Consider the following 25393-nt stretch of genomic DNA (forward strand, 5'->3'; position numbering starts at 1 on the left):
GGATGTGTAAAAAGCCCTCTTGACAGCACCGGACTGGGCATTTTGGGTTTTTAAGGGAAAATATCATTGTTAGGATCACATTTGCCTGTTCAGACCCTGACGCAGTGACCCTCTTATGCATACTTTATGGTTCATTTCTGGTGTGGCTTGTCCTTTTCACAAATCTGTTCAGCTTAAATCCTTTGGGTTGTTCATCCCCATTTATTTGCGTTTCTTGTTACAAAACAGTATTCTTGTCAATAAAAAACAAAAAAATTTTAAACAAACATTCTGACTTGATATATATATATATACGTATACATAGCGGAAGGTTGTCTGTTGTGACCTGCCCGTTAAGATAGACTGCTGGCTGTGCTAGACTGACACTTGGTCTACGCTGCACGCTGTGACTGTCCGGGGTGAAAGCACTGATTACCGAAACCGTTCCTGTGAACTTTAACCTTGGGAACGGGGGGGGCGACGACGCCCCCTCTTCCCCGTCCGGCGTCACCTCAGGAAGAGACAACGGGATTTCAACAGAGACCTTCGAAAAACACACACGGGTCTATAACTCGACTCACTTTGTCCAAGTAAGGCCACCTTTTCACCTCTTCGCATTAAACGGGTCAATCAGCTGTCTGGGGGGTGGAGGGGGGGGAAGTGCTTCGTACAGTAGAAGGCCGTACTATTTCGGTGGGGGGAGGGGGGTCCGTTACATATTTAAAACAACTATACGTGTACATACAAAAAAAAAAGGACAAAACTGAAAGGTTTTCTGATGGTGCCCATCACCACCTCACTGGTTAACACTGCAGTCGAGTCAACTTGATGTAAAGAGGACATAGTCTTTTGTGTGTAGGGAGAGAGACAATGTTCATGGTTCATCTACTGTTCGATTAGTGATGCCTGCTGGCGGACTCCTCCCCCTAACTGCAGTCCTCACAGAGGGAAACGCCCTCAGCGGCGCCGACCAATCAGATCTCCACATCGCTCTCTTTGTCGTTGTCGTGGTCACCGTCGTAGAATTCGTTAGCTGCCTCTGGCCTGTTAGCATGAATGAAGAGGAAAGCATTTATCATCCGGCTGAATAAATGTTTTTGTTTAAACAGTAAAAAAGGACAGGACTGAAATACGGTAGTAAGGGGATATGGATCACGAGCATGACTGAAACTGCCTTGGGCACCGTGAACTGATGGATGGAAAATGGCCGTTGTGTAATGGTGGCGATTCCCTGGCTGCTCAGTGCAGCCCCATTCAGAACATGAAACAAAGAGCGGAGCATTCTTTGTTGCAGTACAATACCCAGCCCTTTCACTTCCTGTGCTGAACAGGTAACACGATGGAGTGCTCGAAAAGAAACTAAACCATGCAGCCACTTGTTATCCACTTCTTCATAAGCACTTTTGAACTCACATAAGAAACGTAGTAAGTTTGAGGACAAAACACTGCATTTAGCCCGTCTGGGAGCATCGTTTAACTCCTGCCCTGTCAGTAACGGGAGTCTGCCTGCACCTGCTGTATAGGGGGGGGGGGGTGTTTGGGGGGGGGGCTCACCTGGAATAGTTGTCTTCCGAGCCCCGTTCGTCAGGATCGGCCTCGTCCGTTCGCTCGTAGCTCAGCAGGTCCGAGGGAACGTCGTGGATCTGGACGCTGGGGGCGTGGTTCAGCATCTTCAGGTTCTCAAAAACCGTGGAGCGGATCTGCTCCAGGTACTGAAGGGCACAGGGGAGAGGGCAGAGGGCAAAGGTCAAAGCTTCGGGGTGGGTGTGAACAGGAGAGGGCGGAGCCAAGCATGCAGGGATCCCCACTGACCTGTCTGGAGTTCTGGTTCTCTATCCTGGTGCTGACATCAGGGTGGAGCGTGAAGTCTGGGGCAAAATACTCAAAGTACTCTGAGAGAGATGAGAGAAGAGGAGGAGAGGGAGAGGAGAGACAGGGAGAAAAGGAGAGAGAGGGAGAGGAGAGGAGAGAGAGGGAGAGAAGTGAGGGGGGAGAGAAGCAGAGAGAGGGAGGGGAGAGAAGAGAGGGGGAAGAGGGTGAGGAGACAGGGAAAGAGTAAAGATGCAGGGAGGGTGGAGTCACACGAGGAAGCAGGTAGAGCGAAAAAAACAGGAGGTAGAAAGGAAACAGAGAAAAAAGAAATGGAGAAGGAAGGAGAAGAAGTAGAGAATGAGTACAATGGACCAAACAGGAGATCATATTCCATCTGACATAAGAACAAAGGACAGAAGACCCTTCACTACAAACACATCTCACAGAAACCACACAATACTTCTGTAGTTCCTGTCATACACACACACCATGTGAACACTGGAACTTAAAGCAGCCCACTCTCTGTGCTCCACTGGTACCAAACAGCACTTTCACACTCACCACTGTAGGGCAACTCGTCACTGATGGACTCCTCCACCAGCAGAGAGGTCTCGTAGGTCCTGAAATGGCACAGCGCAGTTCAGTACACGACACAGAGACGCTCCAAACTTCACACGACTTAAAGCACTGCAATCACTCAAGATCAGCCAGAAACAAAAATTTTAATATCCAAAATATACAATCAGAAAATTACTGAAAAGTTACTGAGAATATTCAATATCATTTACACCAACTCTGGCACTGACTTTAAAAAAGCACTGGATGTAAACAGCCAATAATTTCAGAGCATTAGAACAATAAATATGAGGCTTCCCAGAGTTACACACCAACTGGCTGCTTTTTCACAAGGAGAGACTTTTTTTAAATGCCATAGTACAGTATTCGAACTATCTGCCCACTACCCTTTAGGTTAACAGTACATTGTTTTAATCTAGTGGTACGCAACCCTGTTCCTGGGGAGCTACCATCCTGTAGGTTTTCACTGCAGCCCTAACAAAGCACACCTCCTTCAACAGCTAGAGATCTCCCTGAGCTGCTAATTAGTAGAATTAGGCGTGCTAAATTACGGTTGAAATGAAAACCTACAGGACTGGTAGATCTCCAGGAACAGGGATGATTGCCGCTGTTCTAATCGAAACCTAACTGCCCAAATGACTGTCACCACTGCCCCGAAAAACAAAGACACCATCACGACAGCCCATGACAGTGGTGACACATTTGCGTCTCCACCGCCTGTCACGGAAACTACAAAGTCACAGCTGTGCGTAACGGCAATGACATCACTGTTACCGCCCATAACAGTAATAAAACTGTCACCACTTCCCATAATAGTGATGCCCTTTTTCACTGTGGCCTCCAACGGTAATGACAGCCTAGCATTTCGACTTCCTGTCACTACAATGACACTGTCACCCAACCGCCCCTGTCGGTGATGACACACTGTGACATCACTGCGCGAGGCCAAGCCAAGGCAGCCAGCTCCACCCACCAGCATCGGGCCACATTGCGCACGGTGTACCCTCCTCCTCCGAGCACCAGCAGCGGGATCTTGAAGCTCTTCACAAACTCCACACATTCCCTGCGGATAGAGCAGACAGCCCATTACATCACATTCACACCACATGACCACTAAATTTTATTCAACATGCGGATTTACCTTTCACATTTAGCTCGTAAACGAATTAGTTGTATGATTAAATGAAAAATACTTGTCTGAATGGTTTAAAAAAATACAGTTCAGAAGCCAGACATGTTTATAAAGCCTTGTGAATAGCTACCCTCTAGCGCCCCCTGGTGTAAATCTAACACTGCAGGCCAGATTACAGCGGTTTCATATTTTTTTCCTCAAATTTGCAGATTAACGGAATCTCCAGCAGGTGGCAGTGTACGTTTTCAGTTACGGGCTCATTTGGTTTACCAAGTCACTGACGGGTTCGTGGGAAACTTACCCATGGCCTCTTATGCTGAGGTTAAAACAGCCCAGCCTGTCACACCCCAGGGAGTCGGCGCCACACTGTGGGAGAACAGAGTTACTACTACCAGTGACCCCAGACGCAGAAACAAACGACGGTAAAGGCGCTAACGGCTAGGACGTCAGCAGGGTTCTCACCTGGAGAACGATGCAGGTGGGCTGGTAGAAGTCCACCACTTGCTTGATGACAGGCTGGAAAAGCTGCCTATAGCCTGAAAGATGACAGACATTGACCGACCACCTCAGCACTTACAGAGTAACCTGCCTAAGTAAAATCATACACTAAGGATTTCAGCACTAATGAATTTATGTGGTGTGGAAAGGCCAATGGGATTATGGAATTTAATGAACCTAAACAGGCTACCACATAATTCACGTATATTTTCCTTACAAAACTTTAATTCCTCAATAAATGCACACAGTAAATATATACTGAGCATGACCTATCTGTGAACTCACAAACTGCAATACTGGAGTAGCAGCGTGGGTTCAGTGTTGATGGGATTTGGTCTATAATGCACATGTAACCCGCAAGCTGCTCCACAATGCTGCTCAGCAAATGAGTGATGTGTAATGACGATTAGACGTGTTAATCAATATTTACTCAGAGTCTATCAACAGAACGGCAGTGCATTACTGTACATGACGATAAACCGCAGAAATGAAGAAGGGGAGGAGGAGGAGGAAGGAGCAGGAGACTCACTCTGATCATCGATCCCGTCGCGGAGCGGAACGTTCAGGCAGTAATACCGACCGCTCTCCGCCCCCACCTCGTACATGTCACCTGGAGAGACGTCACGCGCACACACACACACACACACACACGTGCAGACAGGCACACACACACACATACACACACGCACACACACACACATATACACACACACACACACACACACACACACACACGCGCAGACAGGCACATACACGTAAGGTACGGTCACCGACAGCCCTCAAACAGGTGCTTTGCTTGCCAAGTCTGCTCCTACAGTTGAGCGCGGACGTGACTTTACCTGTTCCGGGGAAAAAGTAGTTCCCGTACTTGTGGAAGGACACGGTCATGACGCGGTCCGTCAGGTAGAAGGCTTCTTGCACCCCGTCGCCGTGGTGGATGTCGATGTCGATGTACAGGACGCGCGGGTGGTATCTGTGAGAAACGCATGAACGTGCATTATTAACGATAAATTACCACACGCTCACTGCACCGGGGAACCCTCTCATCTTCTCTAAGGCCCGGGAAAATTTGCCATGACGATCCTTTCACCCACTGGATCCTTTCTGTGACATCGACAGCGGCCCATCAATAACACGGCCGAATAAATTCACCATTTGTGGCGGAATTAAAGCGGGCAGATTAATCAATAAGCCTGGCGTTTGGGTCTCATCTCACGGTTCGTTTAATTTCTTCTACACTCCGCACTCTTCTGCACTAAATTCTGTGTTCAGTAGTCCTGAGAAGTGGTCCCCTTTCACACAGCCGTCATCTCCAATTTGAACCGAGTGTAAATGTGGGAAATCAATGCGGAGGACTTTGACTAGTTAAACGTGGTTTCGCTGAAGAGAAACATCCTTTCTGTTCACTTCGATTTTGTCCAACCACAATCATTACACAGATGTAATAAAAGGAGAGAAACACCACAATCATTACACAGAAGTAAGAATAAAAGGACAGAAAATCACTGCATACTTACTTCAATAGTTCCAGTATACTGATGACAATGTCGTTCACATAGCAAAATCCAGAGGCCTGAGGAGAAAATGTGGACATACAAATGATGTGTCATTTTTGTTACTTAAACATATTAAATATACAAAGAAGGCTTTAATGACAGAAAACAAGCAACACGTTAATCGCGTCACGTTTATTTATTTGTGGAGTTGGACGGTTACCTCAAATTTCTTGGCGTGATGCAGACCCCCAGCCCAGTTTATGGCGATGTCACATATCTGTCAGGAGAAAAATATTCTCACGTCACTGAAACAGCATTGACCATGCATTCAGATCTGAAGCCAGAGTGGAACTCGATTCGTTTCCTATCTCTACGATAAAACCCTTAAGTACCGTCTTTGTGACGATGATAGTTTTGATGGTCTACCAGTTCTTGCACGGTTGCTAGGAGTCCCATTTTCCCTTGCAATAATCTTTTAAATTCCAGTTTTGGAAACTCCTGCAGTTTTTTTACCTTCACCTTCCTTGCGCAGTTGAATTATATTATATCTAATCTCATCAAAAATATCTCCTTTAGCCATTTCAGTTGCACATGACAAATAAATCTGCAATGCAGCTAAGGTGTGGTTGGGGGGTTGTCTGTTTGAATGTTAGAGCCACTTTTGAAGGGCTCTAACAACATCATTGACACTTTTGGTGTTTTGTTGATTGGAAGGATGGAAGACTTAAAGTGGCAGTAGGGTGCACAAAAGAACGAGTGGACAAATACTGATAGATCTGATATTAAACGTAGTGGTGGAGGTTTTTCTGTCATTTTCAGTGAAATACATGTTTCCTGCATTATTATCTGACAAAAAAAAATTTGCACTGATGACTGGATTTCACTGGACATGTGTTTGTGTCAGTGTGCATGTCCGTGCGTGTGAGCGTGCGTGTGTGTACGCGTGTGCGTGTACGTGTACGTGTGTGTGTGTGTGTGTGTGGGTGTGTGCATGCTTCAGAGGGGCACACCTTATGGTTTAATTGCGTTGCTCCCTGAAGAGAGGCCCCAGTGTACCTGGAGCAGAACTCAAACAGGCCAGGAAACACAGGGCTTGGAGAGGACAGGAATCAGCATTAATACAATGAATATTTAAGCCATGCAGACAGAGAAGAACCACTCTCATCTGTCCGTTCCATCTAAAGCAACAACCACGGGCTACAATGAGTAAAGACGACAACAAATCATGTGACATTGACGTTTCACTGAATAAAACCAAACTTCCAGTTCCTTCCAGACAAGTGAACTCTTATTTCTTCTCTTAGTTTATTTAATTTTTTTTGTTGTTGTTGGCTTTATTGTACAGTATCTTGGCACCATTGCAAATGAGGGTTCCCGCCCTCAATGCATTACCGAGAATGTTAAATTAGTAACGAATGTGAACATTGAGACTGACTTTTTCCCACTCATAGTCTGTCATGCAAAGGTGGGTCATCCTTACCAGTCATCTCCCACATTGAAGGTGTTGAGACTCTTGGTGAAGCCCTGCATGTTGTTAGGGCTGACCTTCTGCAGGAAGTCTATGTAATCCTCAGAGTGGAACCGACACATATCATGCTGGGAAGCTTTATATGGCTTGAACACCTAACATAGACAAATACACAGAGATATTACACGATGCATATGACATCAGTCATTGGACAAAACAACATTCCGCAAAGGCTGATTTCTGAGGCTAAAATATGAAATAAAGATAGAGTCAAATGAAATATCTTGATCAAGGGACCAGTAATGTAAAAATCTATGGTATTGAAAGTACATAGCAACTGTATGTTCTCTGAATTCACCGTGAAACAAAGGCTACAGTAAAAAATTATAGCTCTTAAAAAAACGTTGGTCTTAGGACCTTCTGAATCCCTATAGGCTAAACATTCTTTCCAAAAAGTTGAATTCCGGTTTTCAGTGAAAGGTTACAGTCGTTGGGTCCGCTAGCATAATATTCACATTCAACAGAATAACCTTGAATCTCTGGCCGCAAATGAAACAGAAATGAATCAGAATCATACCATCATCTTTTTATAGAGGCCATAGTGCAGAACAAGACTATGCGTAAGGGAGAGACGGTGAGGTTTCATCGGGTGTCCCGCACCTTTGAGGATAACAAAAATAAAAATAGCCATCAAGAGTCACAATTATTACTGTCTGCTAAGTTACACCACTGCAGTTAGCTAGTTTCAGACGACATTGTAAAATATAATGAATATTAGCTGAATTTACATTTACGTTGGTATTGCAATTAAGTTCGCCATAAATGCATTTATAATAATACAATCTTAGATATTAGAACATTGTTTCCCCTCAAGATCTTTATTACGATAATGAATCGTGTTGAATAAATCACTGACATAATATGGGAATAGCTATTAGTGTGCATAGTTCAAGTTTTACATTAGTAGTTTCAAACACAAAACCATGTCTCGGTGAATAGTTTCCAAGACAAGTTGCATAAACAATAAGTGAATATCTGTTGCATAACATGGCGATTCACTTTTATCACGTTTTCATATCCTGCACTCAATATAACATCAATTAAATCGGTTTGACATCGATTACATGAACGATCGGTGTCACACACCGCACCACACATAGCCTAAAGACGTACAAAATCAACAGATTACAATCACTGAATCGAATAGTTACCACACCTATTCGATGATTAACGCTATTTGAAAGCTAACGTTCTATCAAAAGCTGATTAAGCTCTGCATTTTGCTTTCAGACCTAGCTGTAGTATCAAGCAGAATTAAACAGGTGATCGACAGGACGCACGAAAGATAAATATCATGTTAACTAACTGATAGTTAGGTGCGGAATTAAAGTTATCAAAACGTTAAAATATAAAGAGAAAGCTAACGTTAGTTAGCCCGCTAACACAAGTCCCATTTTACCATAATGAAAGTTCCCCACGTCCGGGTCATAAAAATATGCTGTTCTATTCGTCATTGTGCGAAAACTGTATATAACCTAATGGACTACAAAAAATATTTTTCACGCTTAATTTTTTAAAATATCAGATAATCGGTGATTTGGTATAAATTAATTTTCCTTCATTTAGCTAGCTAACACATAGCCGCCATTGTAAACACAGAATAAAACCGAATCGACGTCATCACAGGTCGACATTAGAAGCTGAGCATTGTAATGACGTATTCAGGGAGCGGGGTTCGGTTTAAAGTGGAAGTGCCATTTTTCGTATTGTAATAAACGTAAAACCGTAGCTTAATTAACTCACGAAACTACATCGTGTAGGCCCGTATCAAAACACAGATTTGTGATTCATGTTAATTGTACTAGCAGTATCGTATCGCGTACGACTTGCACGTCATTATTTATTTATTGTTGGTAATGTATTGTGTCATTCCTCCGTTGCTCACAAATTAAATATAGGCTGTTGAAGCATGTACAACGTATGAATAAATACAGGCCATCCTATTTATTTATATATTGATTTTATATAAATATAATCAAGTTATGTTCCAGTTATCTGCTACTTTATATGTCGAGTCAAAGAGTGGAATGATGTAAAACGTGGCACGTGGTAATTTTCTGTAGACTATAATTTTATTCAATGCAGGTGAACTTTGTGTTTTCATCTTGCCCGCATTTAACCATGTTAAACACAGACTGTAGGATCTGTTTCTTAAGTATTGGAATAGCAAATATTCTAATGTACCTACCTAAACGTTTTTATTGCAGTTTCAAAGGTAATTTCAGCAGTTTATTTCAAGTCTCATGCGAGTCATCATATAAGCTAAAAAGGGTTTTAGTTTTTAATTAATTGAATAAATTCTCCAAAGTATATCATTTTTGCTACTTATTCTTCACTGCTGTTATTTTTATAAACATTCTGTTATTAGAATTGGATTGAATTTATGTTATAGCCAATCCAAATTCTACTCTACGGTTATTAAAGATATCGACTAATCTCACTCAGGTCATGGTCGCGCAACGGGACTGGGTTATTTTCCCTTTAAATAACTTGGGAGAATTCCTCGCCCTCCCTCCGTTTACTCCGGAGCGAACCTCGTTTGTATTTCAGAAAGCAGGCGCATCTCAATGGTCCAAGCACGGGGAGGAAGACCTGCGATTATTACATCCCGGTGAGTCTGAGGTCTGGTCACTTGTGCTCCTGAGGGCATGTCTGCACGCGAGAGAGGGGCTTCATTGCCATTGCCTTCGATTCATTTGAACGCAGGGTGTACATGGCTTGCTCAGTGGGTAGGAAGATGGGCAGCGCCGTTTACTGCAAACGAATCAGGGAGGTTGTTTGTGATGCAGCAAAGACACAAGCGTCGGATGTGTTATTTGCAACAGTCGTGGCGATGTAATATGAAGACAGTTACGGTACTAATTTTTTTATCGTTATTATTATTTCCCTAACATGTTTTAACAATTATTTAATAAACAAAAATAGATAATCCGTGGATTTCGTAGCCATGATATTACAATTAATTGTACCCCCACACCCCTATGCGCTTTTTTAGAACGTTTAAATGATGGGTCGCGTTATCTCTTCCCGGTTTATTTGGTAAATGTGTTTTATCTCAGCGGTCTTTGCAACGCTTATCAAGATTGTAGACATTGATGCCGTGTGCCGTTCTCTAGGGGCTCTATAGTAAAACGCCAAGGGCAGATGTGTCACGGGCCACGCCGTGCTTATGCCACATAGTTATCGAATGGGAACTTGGAAAATATGGAAGATGCGGTATGCACATGCGGAAAACCACGTATTATTATTATTATTATTATTATTATTATTGTTATTATTATTGTTATTATTATTATTATTATTATTTGATCACAAGAGCCTTTTTGTCATGTCAACCCAAAGATTTGCAATGCTGAGCAAGTGCAAATGATTGAGCTAGAAAGGGACAAAAAAGACAGAAAATCTGTGAAAACATCTGAGCAGATAGGCCTACTGCTGTTTTAGAACCTGATTAGGTACACAAGGGAGGGAGGTCATTTGGATTGGCCCGAAAGAGAATTGTAACTATATATTTCCTTTGTGAACATCATTAGAAATCAAAGAATTAGGCCTAGATAATATATAACAGTAACTGATTCTTACCGTGACTGTTCCTCTCACATTATTATAATTTATATTATCATGGAAGTGTTTCCCTTTGGTCATGCACTTACTGTAACAGAAGAAGGACCAGCTGAAATCAGGTGGAAAGAAACTCCAGAAAGTGTGTAATGTCCAGCACCCTTTTAAATATAAGAGTCTGTAGCCTACTAAATGAGACCAGCACCATTGCCAGTAGTAAACCCTACAATTTGACATGTAAAAGATTCCCTGCTTTTTCCAGAAAGGTGAGGACAAATTAAGTTTATAACACTAACACTGTCAGCTAAGATATAGCGTTCTGATACGACACTGGAATCTTTCAAGGAACAAGTAAAATATGGCAAAAGAAACATCTGCATCCCTGATCCAGCAGTTTTTTTTTTGCAGGTGTCAGTTACAAGTGCACATATTAAGTGTTCCACACATACAGTGTATTTTGCGAAGCTGTTTTTATGCAAAGAATATACTATAGGCGTGTTGAGGCGAAAAGCAAGGCCTCTGAATCAAAGGTCACTCAGGCCAGGGACACACAGTACATTTGAATGAGGTTTGGTACACTCTCAGAAATAAAGGTACAAATTCTGCACAAGTACAAAACTGTACCTCTAAAGGTACTAGTGACAAGTGATTGTACCTTTCTAGGTCCTGAATTGTACCTTTTTTTCTGAGAGTGCATATGTGCAGGACACACAACATCACCAAGTCACTGTCAACCGCTGAATTTATCCTGGGACACCTCAGTCGTTTCGTGTAACAAGAGAAGTTGTTGTAAAGGTCACCAACGATTTTTCAATTGATGCTTGTGCTTACAGTAGGCTACACAGGCCGCCTCTGGACAATTAGAAATGGGCCTGCAGTATTTGGCAACTGTGTTCAGGTTTCAGCTAACTCTTCTGCAGTTGCTGGACAAGGGCAAATTCCGGTTGCCTAAAACCAGACAAGGAAGGGATAGGAGGTCAGTAAAAGCTGTGAGAGTATATTTTCCCACAGCTGTATTATATGTTTTACAAATGATTTATACACATCATATACACAGGTCTAGTTTTTTTCTTTACATAAATCCAATAGGCTAAATTTTCATTTTAGACTGTAATATTCTCCAATATTTTACTAATGCCTGTAGTCCAGCTTAAATGAGGTATTATTATGTATGTGTTTATTAAGAAAAATCAACACGATCGTGCATAATGATTATGTTAATATAAAAATATTTGATTCATAAATAATAATCATCTAGAGAGATCGCGTGATAATGTTAGGATACATAGTTTTGGTAATGTTGTTTCACAATGTGAAACCAGATCAGAACATGCTCGAGAGAGAGAGAGAGAGAGCTGCTTCAGAGCAGTAATATGGATAGCAGGAGTGAGTGAGAGAATGGTGGCACGGGTAGTGTTTAGCTACTCGGTCAGAAGAACTTTGATAACTATTGAAGGGTGATGGATAGCTCTGTGTACACAGATTACGTATTCTATGAGCGTTTGTGTAAGGGAGGGGCCCAGGTGGACCACGGGTATTCCCGAATCGACCATGTCCTCGAACTCCACGTATATAAACCATTTATCGGTGCATGTTCTGATATCGTAAGGGACGTGGGGGAATTGGGGTCTGCAGTTGGGCTGCCGGAATTGCACCCAGCAGGTTGCAGCTCCAAATCCTGAGTGAGGCATTGCTGTCGTAACCGTGGAGAAGGTTGTTAATCAGACTCTTTTCAGTAAATCCTGTGGCTGTGTAAGTTGTCATGGAAACAGGTGTCTGCCAAGTAATAAAAAAAACAGTGAGGCATAGTCAATCGATCACACAGTTGAAAGAAGAGAACTTGGTATTATTAGCTATGTATTAGCTAAAGAAGCGGCTGAATATAGTCATGCAAGTGCAGATTGTCTAGTCAGTGATTTTTACGGGCCATCGAAATAAATGTGATGTCATCACAGTGCAAGCTTTCAGCAGACTGTGGGATAGTGCTGAGTCACATCTCGATTCTTGCTGTTCATTTTATCGCGTGTGTGCTAAAATCATTGTTTTTTTCATCTTTCCCATGTGCGTCTTTTCTTTATACAAATGTTTTCCTATTAGGCTAAGTCTGTTTATCACGGAGACGCTGAATTTAAATGTTTTAATAGACTTTGAGCTTATTCTAAACTAAATAACTAATTGCAATGAAATGGGTGTTTCTCTTGTTGTTAATTGGGACTCCCAATAGTGCTGCACGCTGAGGTAGCAAAGACTTCTGTGACATTGAGAACAAGGGATCCTTTCGTTGTCATATAGCTCACTATATAGCAGCATTAAATATGTGCCTTATCAATTTGGCAACATCCTGTTTGGCGGCAACATCCTGTTTGGTGGTAACATCCTAAAGAACAGCTAGAAGACTGCATTTAAACTGGTAAAAGGGGTGCAGTGTGTTCCAGATACTAAGTTTTTAAGAAGCCAGAGCGGGAGCTGGGAGCTGGGAGCAGCAGGAGGGGGCCCTGGGAATATCATAATTATTTACTGAAGGACTCTAACTCTGGGGGTTATGGTTCAGAGTTCTCCCTCTCCTCACAGAGACCACGGGAAATAGACATTGGGGGGGGGGAATATCCCAGGGCTTTGCTCTCAATTTCATAAGAAAAACATTTTAAATTACTGAAAACAGATGGGGGGTGGGGGGTGTTGGGGGTTTGTGTTTATGAAATTCTGTCCAGCTATTCTTACCATGCAATGTTCCTCCGCTGCACAGCTCTTTAGTACTGATCTTTGGCCACTTCTTTACTGCATGCGAATTTCTGTGTGACATTAATTACAGAAATTCGCAAGTAGTTACTATTTCTATTTCAGTGTGATAGGATGTTTACTTCAGCTCAGATTTTTATAATGTGTTAGTTCATTCTTGCATGCGTGCCAGTGTTCATTAAACTTATTGGAATTTTTTTTTAGTCTCTCTAGACAAGAGCATCCGCTAAATTAATACAGGTAAATGTACTCACTGCTGTTTTATTGAATGATCAGCTGTTCAGCAGAGCTGTGCTAGAAGCTACGATTACTGGACAATTTGTCTCTGAGTTTCCGAGCAGAAGGTGTCGAAAAGACCTTTGAAAACTGTCAGTGGTGTGCGATCTAATAAATGATGCGGCTGGCTCGCAGACAGAGTCAGAGAGAGAGAGAGAGAGAGAGAGGGAGAAAAGGAGAGAGAGAGGGGGAGAGAGAGAGAGAGAGAGGGAGAGGGAGATAGAGAGAGAGAGGGAGGGAGGGAGAGGGAGGGAGAGAGAGAGAGAGAGAATGGCGAAGCGGTCTCCTTCATTGGAGGAATGTGCCGCACAGGGGGTGGTGGTGGTGGGGGGGGGGTGGTGGTGAGGACCGCTGTGTTCCCCTGGGGGCCTGTGAAAAATAGGGGAGGGTGTGTTCCAGGCCGGGCCCGCCTGTGGGGGCTGATAAAGGAGCCCCCACTGCGCGGCAGCGGGCACAGAGGGGTTATCTGTCCCCCGCACGGAGCCAAGATGGCCGAGACCAGCCCCTGCGGTTCCAACGGCACGGTGTAGGAGACCTGCGCTTGACGTCAAGTGGCAGGGCTCCTGATAAGGGAGAAGGGGGCGGGGGGGTGGGTTGAGTACCCTCATTCAGTCGCACAGGGGGGTAAACACACCTGTTTTGCTGCCTGCGTTCCCTATCTGATCAGGGCTAGCGTCCGGGCAGAGTGAGGGTGGGAGCGAGCGAACGAGCGTGAGAGAGAGAGAGAGAGAGGGACGAGGATGACGGACCTGGACGCCACCAGCGGAGGGGAGCCGCATCCCCAGTACATGATCTTCCTCCTGGTCTTCTTCTTCTTCCTCACCGGCCTGCTGGGCTTCCTCATCTGCCACATGCTGAAGAAGAAGGGATACCGCTGTCGCACCGGAGACCTGGAAGAGGAGGAAGAGTGCAAGGACAAGCTGGCGCCAGGTAACGGCGGCGGTTGACATGGTAACAAACGGACCGCGGCTCGGCAAGATTCTCGAGATTCTGTGCTGCCGGAGCTCAGAATGGGTTCCTAGGGCTGACCTGTCGTTTGCTTGTGTTTTCTGGAGAGAGTTGATGGCTGTTTGCAGTGGAGCTCCGTCGAAGCTATTTGCTTGAATGCACAAAGTAAGGAAGGAGTATTGATTCATGCAAGGCGCTGTAAATCGTATCAAGCACTGCTTTCTGATTTATTTTATGAAAGGGTGGCTCGAGGAGTCTTTTAATTTGTTTGTTTTCCTGAGGGGAAAGAGCCTTGCTTTCTTCCAGAATCTCAGATCTGTTGCACATTATTTGGAAGCTCATGTACTTCACGGAGGGTTGCCAGTTATGATACAAGAGATGTGGTACAGTCATTGTACTTAATTGTCGCATAAAAACACTGGTAGCTTCATAAAATATAGATAAAGGTTATGTGTTTTAGTCACACTTATGATTTAATCATGTCTGCATTAATGACTTTATTAGCACTGAAGTGTTTTGAGTGGTCCAGCTTACTGTACACCCTCAAGCATGCTGGTGAACACAGGAATTTCAGTCAATAGAATTACGACACAGTAAAATTTTCAGTGACTCTTACATAATACATAAGGTCCCCCATGGAATCACACCTACTCTGTTATAGCTGAATTATCACTGGACATTTTACTGTGCAAACATTTACCATGAAAGGGGTTTGTTAGATACGCTCATGATCGTAACCAGATGCTATACTCATAGCACACAATTCCTCTCATATTTTCCAGATGACGGACCAGAGGAAAATCAGGACACCGTGGAGCAAATTTTGAAGTGCATTATCGAGAATGAAGGTAAGGCTATTATTCTCTTTCTTTTTTGGGTGCTGTCGGTGCATCTTGTGAAATTGTTCTTTGAACTGATGAAAAAAAAAAAAATGAAAAAAAAGTGATGTGTAAGTGTATCTGTGTTTATATCAGCAGATTCTCATAAAAAAGAATCACTGGTTACCTCGTGATTTCTGGATGCAACCTGAGCTGAATATTTTAAACATTGGGGGAGACTGTGTGCTGCAGTCTGTTTAGCTGCTGGCTTCAAACCCAAAGACACCCCCCCCCCCCCCGGCCCCCATGGGGGCTCAGTTCCAAGCTTGACATTTTCTGTACACTGAGCCTGTCTGTATCTGCAACCCTCTCTGCTTTCTGAATTTGAATAAAGTTCAGAATTACACGAGGAGGGAGGACTGTCCGTTCTCCTTTAACAAACAAGAAAGCAAACAAATAAGCAAATAAGTATGTTGAGTTCACATCCATGTTGACTTCGCACACAGAATCTGTGAACTTTTGAGCTTTTCTTGAGACACAACAGGCAACGGCAGCTACGATTCGCTGTGTGACTCTTTAATGTTGATCTCGTATGCTGTTGCACATTTTCCATAAACATTTTTTTTTGCATACTTCATATTTCATATGATGGACATCTCTTCCAACCTGTCTCTCTTGCTAGCAAATATGGAGGCCTTCAAGGAGATGCTGGGGAACCAGAATCCATGTGAGCATAACGTTGCAAGGTATGCATCCCCAGCAATGAGCGCTATGGAAACAAGAGTATTACGCTGCAACCTGATGTTCTCTGTAGATCCCTCTGTTGAATTTATTTAACCAGTTGCAGTTTGTACTGTAGAATGTGTATTACCGCTTCATATAGTATGAGCAGCTTACTAAGGTTACATTCTCAAGAAATGTGAAAACATTTTTGTGAGGAACAATGCAATTTATTTTGTGCAGCCATTAAGCTACTTTACACTTAGTGGAATGACTTCCATGCCTCTTTGTTAATCTTTCTGGCACGACTCCAAAACCGGATAATTCTCCCTGGTGAAATCAAACTGTTTAATAATGAATATGAGGAGCTCTTTGAAAAAAAAAAGGATTTAAGCCCAAAAGAGATTTGGGATCAGGCACATTCTGAAGGACGTGTGGGTGTTTTTTTTCTTTTTTTTCGTTTTTTTTTTTTCAAGATTGTGGTGATTGCATTGTTGTCACGGCAATAAATAGCCCAGGTGTCTGTCAGGGTGTTGGATGAGCTGTGATGTCGGGAAGTCTTGAGCACAGTCCAGTGAAATACTTCTTGGCTTGCATAGGGGCCTGATTAAATCTCTCATGTCTCGCATGAAGAGTACACTCAAGGACGTCGTCTCAGGCACATTGAAACTGCAGCGTTGTCGTCAGCCGACGCTCGTCCCTTTAATGGAAAGTCCGACCAGTCTTGGAGCAGTCCCAACCACATGTGAACGTTAAGCACAATGGATTTGTCCTTCTTATTTTTGGGTATGGGTGACTGATTTGTCACAAAAAGAGCGGGTGGGAATTAAGGCTGTTCTGCCTGCCCTAGGGAATCCTGAATAAACAGCCCCAGGCAGCACTGACGTGTGTGTGTCTGTGTGTGTGTGAGACTGAGTGTGTGTGTGTGTGTGTGAGAGTGTGTGTGTGTGTGTGTGTGTGAGACTGAGTGTGTGTGTGCGTGAGAGTGTGTGTGTGTGAGTGAGAGTGTGTGTGTGTGTATGTGTGAGACTGAGTGTGTGTGTGCGTGAGTGTGAGTATGTGTGCGAGTGTGTGTGTGTGTGTGACAGTGTGTGTGAGACTGAGTGTTTGTGTGTGTGTGTGTGTATGTGTGTGTGTGAGACTGAGTGTTTGTGTGTGTGTGTGTGTGTATGTGTGTGTGAGACTGAGTGTTTGTGTGTGTGTGTGTGTGTGAGTAAGTGTGTGTGAGACTGAGTGTTTGTGTGCGTGAGAGTGTGAGTATGTGTGCGAGTGTGTGTGTGTGTGTGTGACAGTGTGTGTATTTGTGTGTGTGAGAGAGAGTGAGTGGGTGTGTGTGAGACTGAGTGTGTGTGTGCGTGAGAGTGTGAGTGTGTGCGAGTGTGTGTGTGTGTGTGTGACAGTGTGTGTATTTGTGTGTGAGAGAGACTGAGTGTGTGTGTGCGTGAGAGTGTGAGTATGTGTGCGAGTGTGTGTGTGTGTGTGACAGTGTGTGTATTTGTGTGTGTGTGTGCGTGAGACTGCGAGTATGTGTGCAAGTGTGTGTGTGTGTGTGTGACAGTGTGTGTATTTGTGTGTGAGAGAGAGTGAGTGTAAGTAAAAGCTGCTGATTAATTTAGAGAGAGCGAGAGAGAGAGAGCCAGCATGGTGCGCCGTATGACATAGCTATGAGAGCAAGAGAGTACTTAGAAAATAAGATCTTTTTTTTTACCGCTCTCTAATCAAATCGTAAGTCTTGCAGCTGCACACCAAGGTGCTTAGTACTCAGTGAACCCGGGGGGGCGGGGGGGGTTGGGGTGGGGGTTGGGGGGCGGATGGGAGTGGTGCATTCACTCTCTCGGCTGATTTGCAGAGACTGGCGGTTTTTGGACTGATCCCGCCCAGCGGGAGTCAGGGCCGCCCATTTGTATTCCTCCCAGGCTCTCCCCCCTGCTCCGCAGCAACCGCGGTGGCTCCTGAGGGGGGCGGGGCCACCTCAGCCAGGGTCAGGGACCCGAGGCCGACTGAGCAACGTGCCGCGTGATTCGCTCGTTAGTCAGACACCTCAGAGAGACGATGCACGGGGTCGTCCGGGAAACAGCCGTGTTGTGTCACCGATTCGCTGTCGTTCCCGAGGCCTCCCCCCTAAGGGGCGTGTCTGCAGAGGCCGTGACTGTGAGGCGTCTGAGCACCACAGGTGCTGGAAGCCCTGTTGTTGTTTCGTCAGGATTATTTTAAATATTTCGTTCTTCTCACCTTCACACTCAGATGACTTGGCTGGTAAGAGCCAGCCTCACCGAACCTGGTAGTCTTTGTCTGGATGTCTCTGAGCTCGCAGGCACATTACTGCACAGACTGGCTAGCTGCTGGCACTATAGTGCACTCGGTGCTTGGGATTGCCGTTTGCAGCTATATTTGAGGCCTGCTATAGGTTTTATTGGAAGGGTGTGATGAAGGTTAAATGCAGTGTTAAAGCTCAAAGTGTTAACAAACCCTGTCATTACCCTTTAGTACGGTACAGTGTGGGGACAGTGTCTGTTATGATTCGTTTTCTGTCTTGGCGCCTGTTTGCGGTTTTTTGGACGTGCGTTGTTTTTAACCACGTGCCCCCCTGCCCCCCCCCCCCCCCCCCCCACAGCAGGCTGCCACGCAAGGAGAGCCTCGGGGGGTTGCCCCCGCACCACCACACCGTCCACTCCGGCGCCGACCGAAACTCCTGCCACCTCTGCGCCCAGAACCGGTCCAAGAAGGCTCGGCGTCGGAACCGCGTTCCCCGCAGCAAGGTCCGGCCCGGGGAGCAGACTGTGTTCTCCGTGGGCAGGTGAGTCGGCGTGGGCCCCCCCCCCCCCCCCCCCCCACCCCCAAAAAAGGCCCTTTCTTCTATGCCGTTACATCATTGATTTGGGGGATTGATTATCTATTGCTGCCTTATCTATTGCAGCGAAGCTTATATTATTATTTCTTTACTTTATGATCCATTTCATTACATTGCTATGTCTGAAGATATCCAGGTTAAATACATTTCCCTCGTGTACAACAACAGCGTCCCAGTTACTGGTGAGAAGGGCAGTTCAGCCCGAGCCCAAGCCAGCATGCTGCGCTGTCTCCCATCTCACCTGAGATTCGAATGCCAGAACATTCTGAGATGAGAACGGGCCTTTCAGCACATCCTGGCTCACATCCTCTTTGTATTAAAAAGTTTTTCATATTGAAAGAAAGAGAAACAATACCGTTGCAAGAACTCCAGCTAGAGATAATTGGGGGATAAATAAATAAAAAAAAACAACAAAAACTTTTGACAAGTTAAAAAAAAAAAAAAAATTTATTTGATACTTTCCCTGTGAACGTGTCCCCTTGATTTTGGCTGCAGGTTCCGTGTCACCCACATGGAGAAGAAGAACAGCCTCCAGGGCTCGCCCAACCTGCCGGCCAAGGAGTCCGTCGACCACTCTGACAACACCGAGCCCCTGGACGACCAGGAGGACCCGGCGAAGTCGCAGGAGGGGTACAACCTGCGCAACATGTTCAAGCAGGTCAGCCCCACCAACGGCGTGGTCGCCGTGGAGACCAAGCGGAAAAAGAGCGTCACCCTGTTCCCGCCCTGGAAGAGCAGCGAGCCGGCGGCGGCGGCGGCGAAGAAGCCCCAGGAAACGGCGGCGGCGGTGGCGGCCGTGATGGAAGTGGTCATCGACGACGACGACGACGACAACGGCGACTGTCCCGACTCCACCGAGCAGCCGGAGAGCCCCGTCCCGCCGCCGGAAGAGGGCACGGACACCGACGTGCCGACCGACTCGGAGATGGCGGGGGACAAGGTCGCGGCGAACGGGGGGGACAAGGTCGCGGCGAACGGGGGGGACAAGGCCGGAGCGAGCGCGGAGGACAAGGTCGCAGCGGGGGCGCAGGCCGCAGAGGACGCGGGGGCGGGGGACAAGGTCGCCCCGAGCGCGGAGGACGCGGGGGCGCCCGAGCAGCCCGCCCCGGCGCGGATGCGGCAGTTCTCGGTGGTGCGGACGGGGCAGAGGGCGGAGGAGGCGGCCATGCCCGGCGAGTTTGGCAGGGACGACATGGTGGAGATGGAGGACATTAAGGACTGCAGGGTGAGCCTGGAGGAGGACAGCCGGCCCTCGTGGGAGGAGAAGAGGAGGTCCGTGCACACCCAGCACAAGTGGTGAGAGAGCTGGGGCGTCGGGGGAGGAGGGAGGGGGGGGGGGGCGCCAGCAAGGTGGAGCCCAGTCCCCGTGCCACAAGGCAGGGGGGGTGGGGGGGCAGCAATACGGCTGGACCCGAGCCACGCCAAAAACTACGCCCCCGGTCACTCACCGGGCCCCTGACTGGTACGACCCACGTGCCACGGGCAGTATTGAGAGCGGGGGGGGGGGGGGGGGGGGCCTCCAGCCGAGGGGCGGTCCGACTGGCATCATCAGTCAGCGCCGCGCTGTAGCTCAACGTGTCGGGCCGACGCGCGCGGAACTTGTCAGACAAAAAAAAAATTAAATAAATACAGCTACTATCATAATCGACTTCGCTGGCCCTTTGCTGGAGAGCAGAAAAGCAGTGGGTGAGAGACACTCACCTCGCTCACCTGACTGCATCGGCTGACAGTGAAGAAGAAACGTCAGCCAGCACCGGACGCTGTGTCCTCTGTGCAGTGTACCCTGCGGCTTGACCGCTTTCCAAAACTGAACTCACGGAGTCGCAGCCACAGGCTTCCCTTGGAGGAGCTCCAGGCTTCCGTCTCTCAGCCTGTCTGTTTTAAATCCTCCACTCTTCCCTGCACTTTCCAGCCCTGGCCGTCTCAGAACGGGCGAGGCAATAACCAGACGGAGGGAAGGTTTTGACGTCGTACAGGAAGATAAAAGTAAACAGGTTTAACTGAAGGGAAATGATAAAATCTCACGTTTGCTATATGACGGAGGGTCGTATTTCAGGTGTCTGCAGCCCTGGTTCTGGAGAGCCACAGGCTCTGCTGGTTTTCATTGCTGCTCTCCTTCGCACTTAGAATTGATCGATTTATCAGTTAATCAGCAGCTAATGACAGTTAACTCACGTCGCCTGGTTACTTGGGTCTGAAGTGGGTGCTGATTTTGAGGTGAAAACAGGACCAGGTGGGTCCCCAGGACCAGGGCTGCAGACCCCTGCCTTATATTATAATCAGACAGACAATAATATCTTTTTTTTATTTAAATTATTTAATGTTTAATTGAACATTAAAGTACATGCCAGTTCAGGTACACTCCCCATGTTTTCACACCGCCCCCCCCCCCCCTACTGGGACCCATTACGGAAAGAAAACCATCTGGACATTTCACCACATATTACATCACATGCATTTCCTACCTCCCATAAAATCCCCACGTCCCCTTCCATGAAATGTTTTCATACAGACATTTTCAGTCATATTCAGTGGAGCAGCCCAAAGAGAATCTGGTACTGATGTAACTCCAGGCGATCTCTTAGGACGACGTAACCAAAAAGGAGTCCAGAGACGACTATATAAATATGAATCAATTTTTCTTTTTAAATGACTGCTGTAATATTCTTACTGTATCCGGGTAAAGTCACAGATATTGATATAATACTTGGGAATCTCAAAAGCAGGAAAAGTCAATAAGAACTGGCCTGTATATTCACCCCTCGATTCCTTCACAATAGGAAGAAAGTCACTTTCCTATTCTCTCTCTCTCTCTCTGTCCCTCCCTCCCTCCTTCCTTTTAAACCCAGTACTTCATACATTCACTTAAGGTTACCCTGTGCCTTTCTCAGTCTAAAAATACATCTGCTACATCTCTTCCACTAAAAAAAAATAACAAACATGATAAGAAATAGTTATCCTAGCCACCCGTTCAACCGGGGTCTGTCGCACCCTGCTGCTCCAAGTGTGTATTACACCCAAACTGCTTCCTCTTACCCTGAGTAGGGGTGACTTCTTTTTCCCTTAAACTGAATATGCACTAGTCTCTCTCTGACTGATACACACCTGTTACTTACATGTGATACACACACACCTGAGCAAACATAACTCCATTAGCCCATGTAGACATTTTACTCGACTTCCATACTCATAAGATACTGAATACCATTTTTTTTTTTTGCTATTTTTTGTTTTTTTAGTAGATCAACAAGTCCATCAGAGCTGTACATACTATATTTTATCGGTTTTAATTTAACATAGAATTTTCTAAATATGCATACTGGGATTATATAATTTTATTCATGAAAACTGAAACATGTTGAAATGAAACTGCTGTTGTTTAAGTTCCATTATTATATGTGTTTCTGTTTGCTATAGACTTCTTTCATAAATACATACGGTAATCTGTAAATTTCAGGGGAGGAAACACAAACTGTGATCCATAGCTGAATGTACATGCTTAATTATAGAGGTGGCTGGGGTGGTCTACACCCACTAAAGGTGTAAAAAGAGATTTTTAAAACTAATAATATTATACTACAGTATACTATAATTCGTAATGAGAATATCATCAAAATCACCTCTAAAATGGAAAATATTATTTATTTTTTGAAATAATTTATTCAAGGTTTAGTGGTACGAGAAGGTAACCGACACTTTGGCTACGTATCTACTGGCTCAGCCACTAACTGTTCACCAGCAACGACAGTGGAAAAGGTGCACGGGAAGGTCACGTCTCCACATCGAAGCACATCCACACGCAGCCGCAGGACGCCGCGTTCTCCGCGGACGCGAAGGGCACGAAACAGAATGAGTGCGAATTGAAATAAGCACACCCACCGGTCACTGGCGCACGGCACTTTTCTGCTGGGGTCGGACGAGCGGCCGTCGTCTCTCAGAATCACGCGTACGAGACCACGTTCACCACCCCACCCCCCCCTTCCCGCAGCAGTCTGCACCAGTCCACTGCGATGACAATACCGTTTCTCAATCATGTTTAAATCCTTCACTTCCTCGTCTGTTGATTGCAACTACTATATATAAATGTGTTCGTAATAGTGGCCTTAAATAATCCATATACTGCATGTGACATTGACAGAATCGAGCTGGAATTATTTGTAGAGAATCAAAAATAAGTGAAAAAAAAATGCATATATCTGTGTTATGATTATATATAATACCTATGTACCTTAGGTAACGAATCATGTTAGTCTCAAACTTGGAAATAAAGCTGTGCAATGGTATTTGTTCTCATGACTTTAAAAGGACACAAAAATAAAAGAAAGCTATGCATTTTTACCAGCTCTTGGGAGACCCATGTCTTCGTTCTTTCTTTGCTTTGCTCACACTTAGCGGATACGGTTCATGTCCGCAAGACCCATTACAATTTGACTGGTAATCTCTCGTCTTTCTCTGTGCAGCGGTTAATGCTATTCACAGCAAGCCGCCGAATCCTCATTTTAATTAGCAATTAGAGACCGAACAGATGGCATCCATGTTTTTAGGCTTCTTCTAACCGTTCAATTAGAATGAGTCCGTATGTCTTTTGTCCCAGTTTGTTAAACGTGTGTCACCCAGCTTAACAGACTGTGAACGAAATGTCCCTCACAGAATGCACAGAGTCATCGTCAGACAGGCGATAACAATTTATATTCCTCATTCATAGTCATAGTCATTGGGCCTCATTCACAAAAATGATCGCGTTTGATCGTCGACTGTGTGTAAGAACGTTTCCAAGAACATTTCAGCATTCATAATCTTTTTCTTATCTGTGATTGTTCACGGCTGTTTCTTTATGCAACTCACATAAACAGGATTGCACATAAAATTTACAAATAGCCAGCATTCATTATCTCATACACCAGGGATATGCACAAAAACAAAGGTCTGCGTCATGTGTCATGAATCCCATATTGGTTTTTGCATAGGAACGTTTTTAAGAACAAAATAAAGAATAATTGAAACATAATTTAAAAAAAAAACTTTTTCCCCCCCAATATTTGATGACATCAGAACATAAATAATAATTTAAATGTTATCACAGATGCTTCATGTCACAGGCTTCCATGCCCAGATAAGTATGAATTTAGTCTGGGCAAGAGAGGTTTTTTTTTTTATTGCCAGCGTGCTCATTTTAACTGAAATGTGAGAAAAAAAAATCAGAGAGCACAGTCAACATTTGAAAATTTTTAGGGAATGTGCACAGTTGGACACACATTATACTGGACGGAGTGTAGCACAGTGGGTAAGGAACTGGACTTGTAACCAAAAGGTTGCAGGTTCGATTCCCGGGTAGGACACTGCCATTGTACCCTTGAGCAAGGTACTTAACCAAAATTGCTTCAGTATATATCCATCTGTATAAATGGATACAATGTAAAATGCTATGTAAAAAAGTTGTGTAAGTCGCTCTGGATAAGAGTGTCTGCTAAATGCCTGTAATGTAATAATACAACTTATAAATGCTCAAAACAGCCAAGTAAAATAACACTGTGCGCATTTTATTTTTTCGCTGAGCAAGGACCCTGTTTCATGGGGGCTCAGGTATCTCTGAGAAGCAGTTCAATGAGAGGTGACTCCTGCAGGACAGGTGAAACTAAACCTCCCAGCACGGCTGCACTCAGTCAGACAGATCTGTCTTTTACAGCACCGCGGCTGCGCAATCTGAAACGATGACACAACGAGAAGAAATACAGAACAACGGAAGCAAGCAGCCCATAAAAGAGCACAACTTGTTGAGCTTCCACTTATGAAGACGGTTTTAAAAATACGATAACAACCTCAAATAACGTGATCAGGCAGGTTTTTTTTTTTTAGGTTTGAAACAAAATGCCATGTCAGGCACTGTCATGACCAGCCCTTTGATGCACAAGAAATACAGAGTATTACTGAAATGTAACAGGAGACCAAATGAAGGGGAAAAAGGTTTAAAAAGATGATGTTGCAAACACTGATTTTCACGTAATAAAACAAACGATGAGGGTAATGAACGGAACGGTATGGTAAGAACAGGGTTAACCTTGGTGGTGACCTCGATGGTGAAGAGTTGGTCCGTACAGATGACAGCAGGAGTTTGTCTTTATAAAGTCCTGAGTGTCCCACCCAGAGACAGATGTCCCCACCCTTGTCTAAACCGGGTCCTTCAAGGCACAGGGGAGTTCCTGTGTGACGGAGGAAGAGGAGGCGCTCGGACCTGGAAAAACGACAAACACACACAGCTCGTCAGTTGCTTGGTAACCTAGTGACTCTAAACCATTAGTAAAATCGTAAATATGAGATTGGAATGCTCTTAACTGAACGTTCCGATGCTGATGTAACAATCAGTGCTGGTGTTTGAAATCCACGGAGTTCTAGAACACTAAGACGTGCGTTCATTCATAAATGAAGGCACACGCCGCTAAGTTGAGAGAAGCATAAATT

At 44.9% G+C, this 25393-nt stretch overlaps 3 protein-coding genes and 1 long non-coding RNA gene across 5 annotated transcripts in view; 1 reads left to right on the top strand and 3 right to left on the bottom strand.

The window, feature by feature from the left end:
• Positions 1 to 173: 173 nt before the first annotated feature.
• On the bottom strand, positions 174 to 8647 carry hdac3 (histone deacetylase 3). Its single transcript, XM_035411872.1, has 15 exons — positions 8421 to 8647; positions 7539 to 7621; positions 6974 to 7116; positions 6504 to 6585; positions 5714 to 5770; positions 5515 to 5570; positions 4837 to 4970; positions 4527 to 4607; positions 3962 to 4035; positions 3801 to 3865; positions 3341 to 3430; positions 2353 to 2411; positions 1792 to 1871; positions 1534 to 1691; positions 174 to 1023 (listed from the first exon to the last, which is right to left on the bottom strand). The coding sequence occupies exons 1-15, from the start codon at positions 8473 to 8475 to the stop codon at positions 954 to 956; spliced, it is 1287 nt and encodes a 428-aa protein (XP_035267763.1). The 5' UTR covers positions 8476 to 8647; the 3' UTR covers positions 174 to 953.
• Positions 8648 to 9455: 808 nt separating this feature from the next.
• Positions 9456 to 25393, top strand: part of rell2 (RELT like 2) — a 39478-nt gene continuing 23540 nt past the window's right edge. Inside the window, exons 1-6 of one of the 2 annotated variants that reach the window (XM_035411870.1) lie at positions 9456 to 9632; positions 14265 to 14527; positions 15328 to 15393; positions 16046 to 16109; positions 18698 to 18880; positions 19430 to 20230. In XM_035411870.1, the coding sequence (XP_035267761.1) occupies positions 14338 to 14527; positions 15328 to 15393; positions 16046 to 16109; positions 18698 to 18880; positions 19430 to 20230 (1304 nt within the window). In that variant the 5' untranslated portion in view covers positions 9456 to 9632; positions 14265 to 14337. Of the gene's footprint in view, positions 9633 to 14264; positions 14528 to 15327; positions 15394 to 16045; positions 16110 to 18697; positions 18881 to 19429; positions 23278 to 25393 lie in introns of those variants that run through there. The other variant, XM_035411871.1, reaches the window with a different exon arrangement.
• On the bottom strand, positions 12278 to 13665 carry LOC118224386. Its single transcript, XR_004764629.1, has 3 exons — positions 13576 to 13665; positions 13304 to 13374; positions 12278 to 12358 (listed from the first exon to the last, which is right to left on the bottom strand). It is a non-coding gene; the product is annotated as an uncharacterized LOC118224386 (long non-coding RNA).
• The window catches only part of LOC118224382 (F-BAR and double SH3 domains protein 1-like), a 28736-nt gene continuing 27697 nt past the window's right edge, over positions 24355 to 25393 (bottom strand). The window contains exon 20 of the mRNA XM_035411868.1: positions 24355 to 25166. Coding sequence (XP_035267759.1) covers positions 25116 to 25166 — 51 coding nt within the window. The 3' untranslated portion in view covers positions 24355 to 25115. The remainder of the gene's footprint in view (positions 25167 to 25393) is intronic.

Source organism: Anguilla anguilla, chromosome 3 (assembly GCF_013347855.1).
Source record: "Anguilla anguilla isolate fAngAng1 chromosome 3, fAngAng1.pri, whole genome shotgun sequence".
In the NCBI taxonomy this organism is placed as follows: domain Eukaryota; kingdom Metazoa; phylum Chordata; class Actinopteri; order Anguilliformes; family Anguillidae; genus Anguilla; species Anguilla anguilla.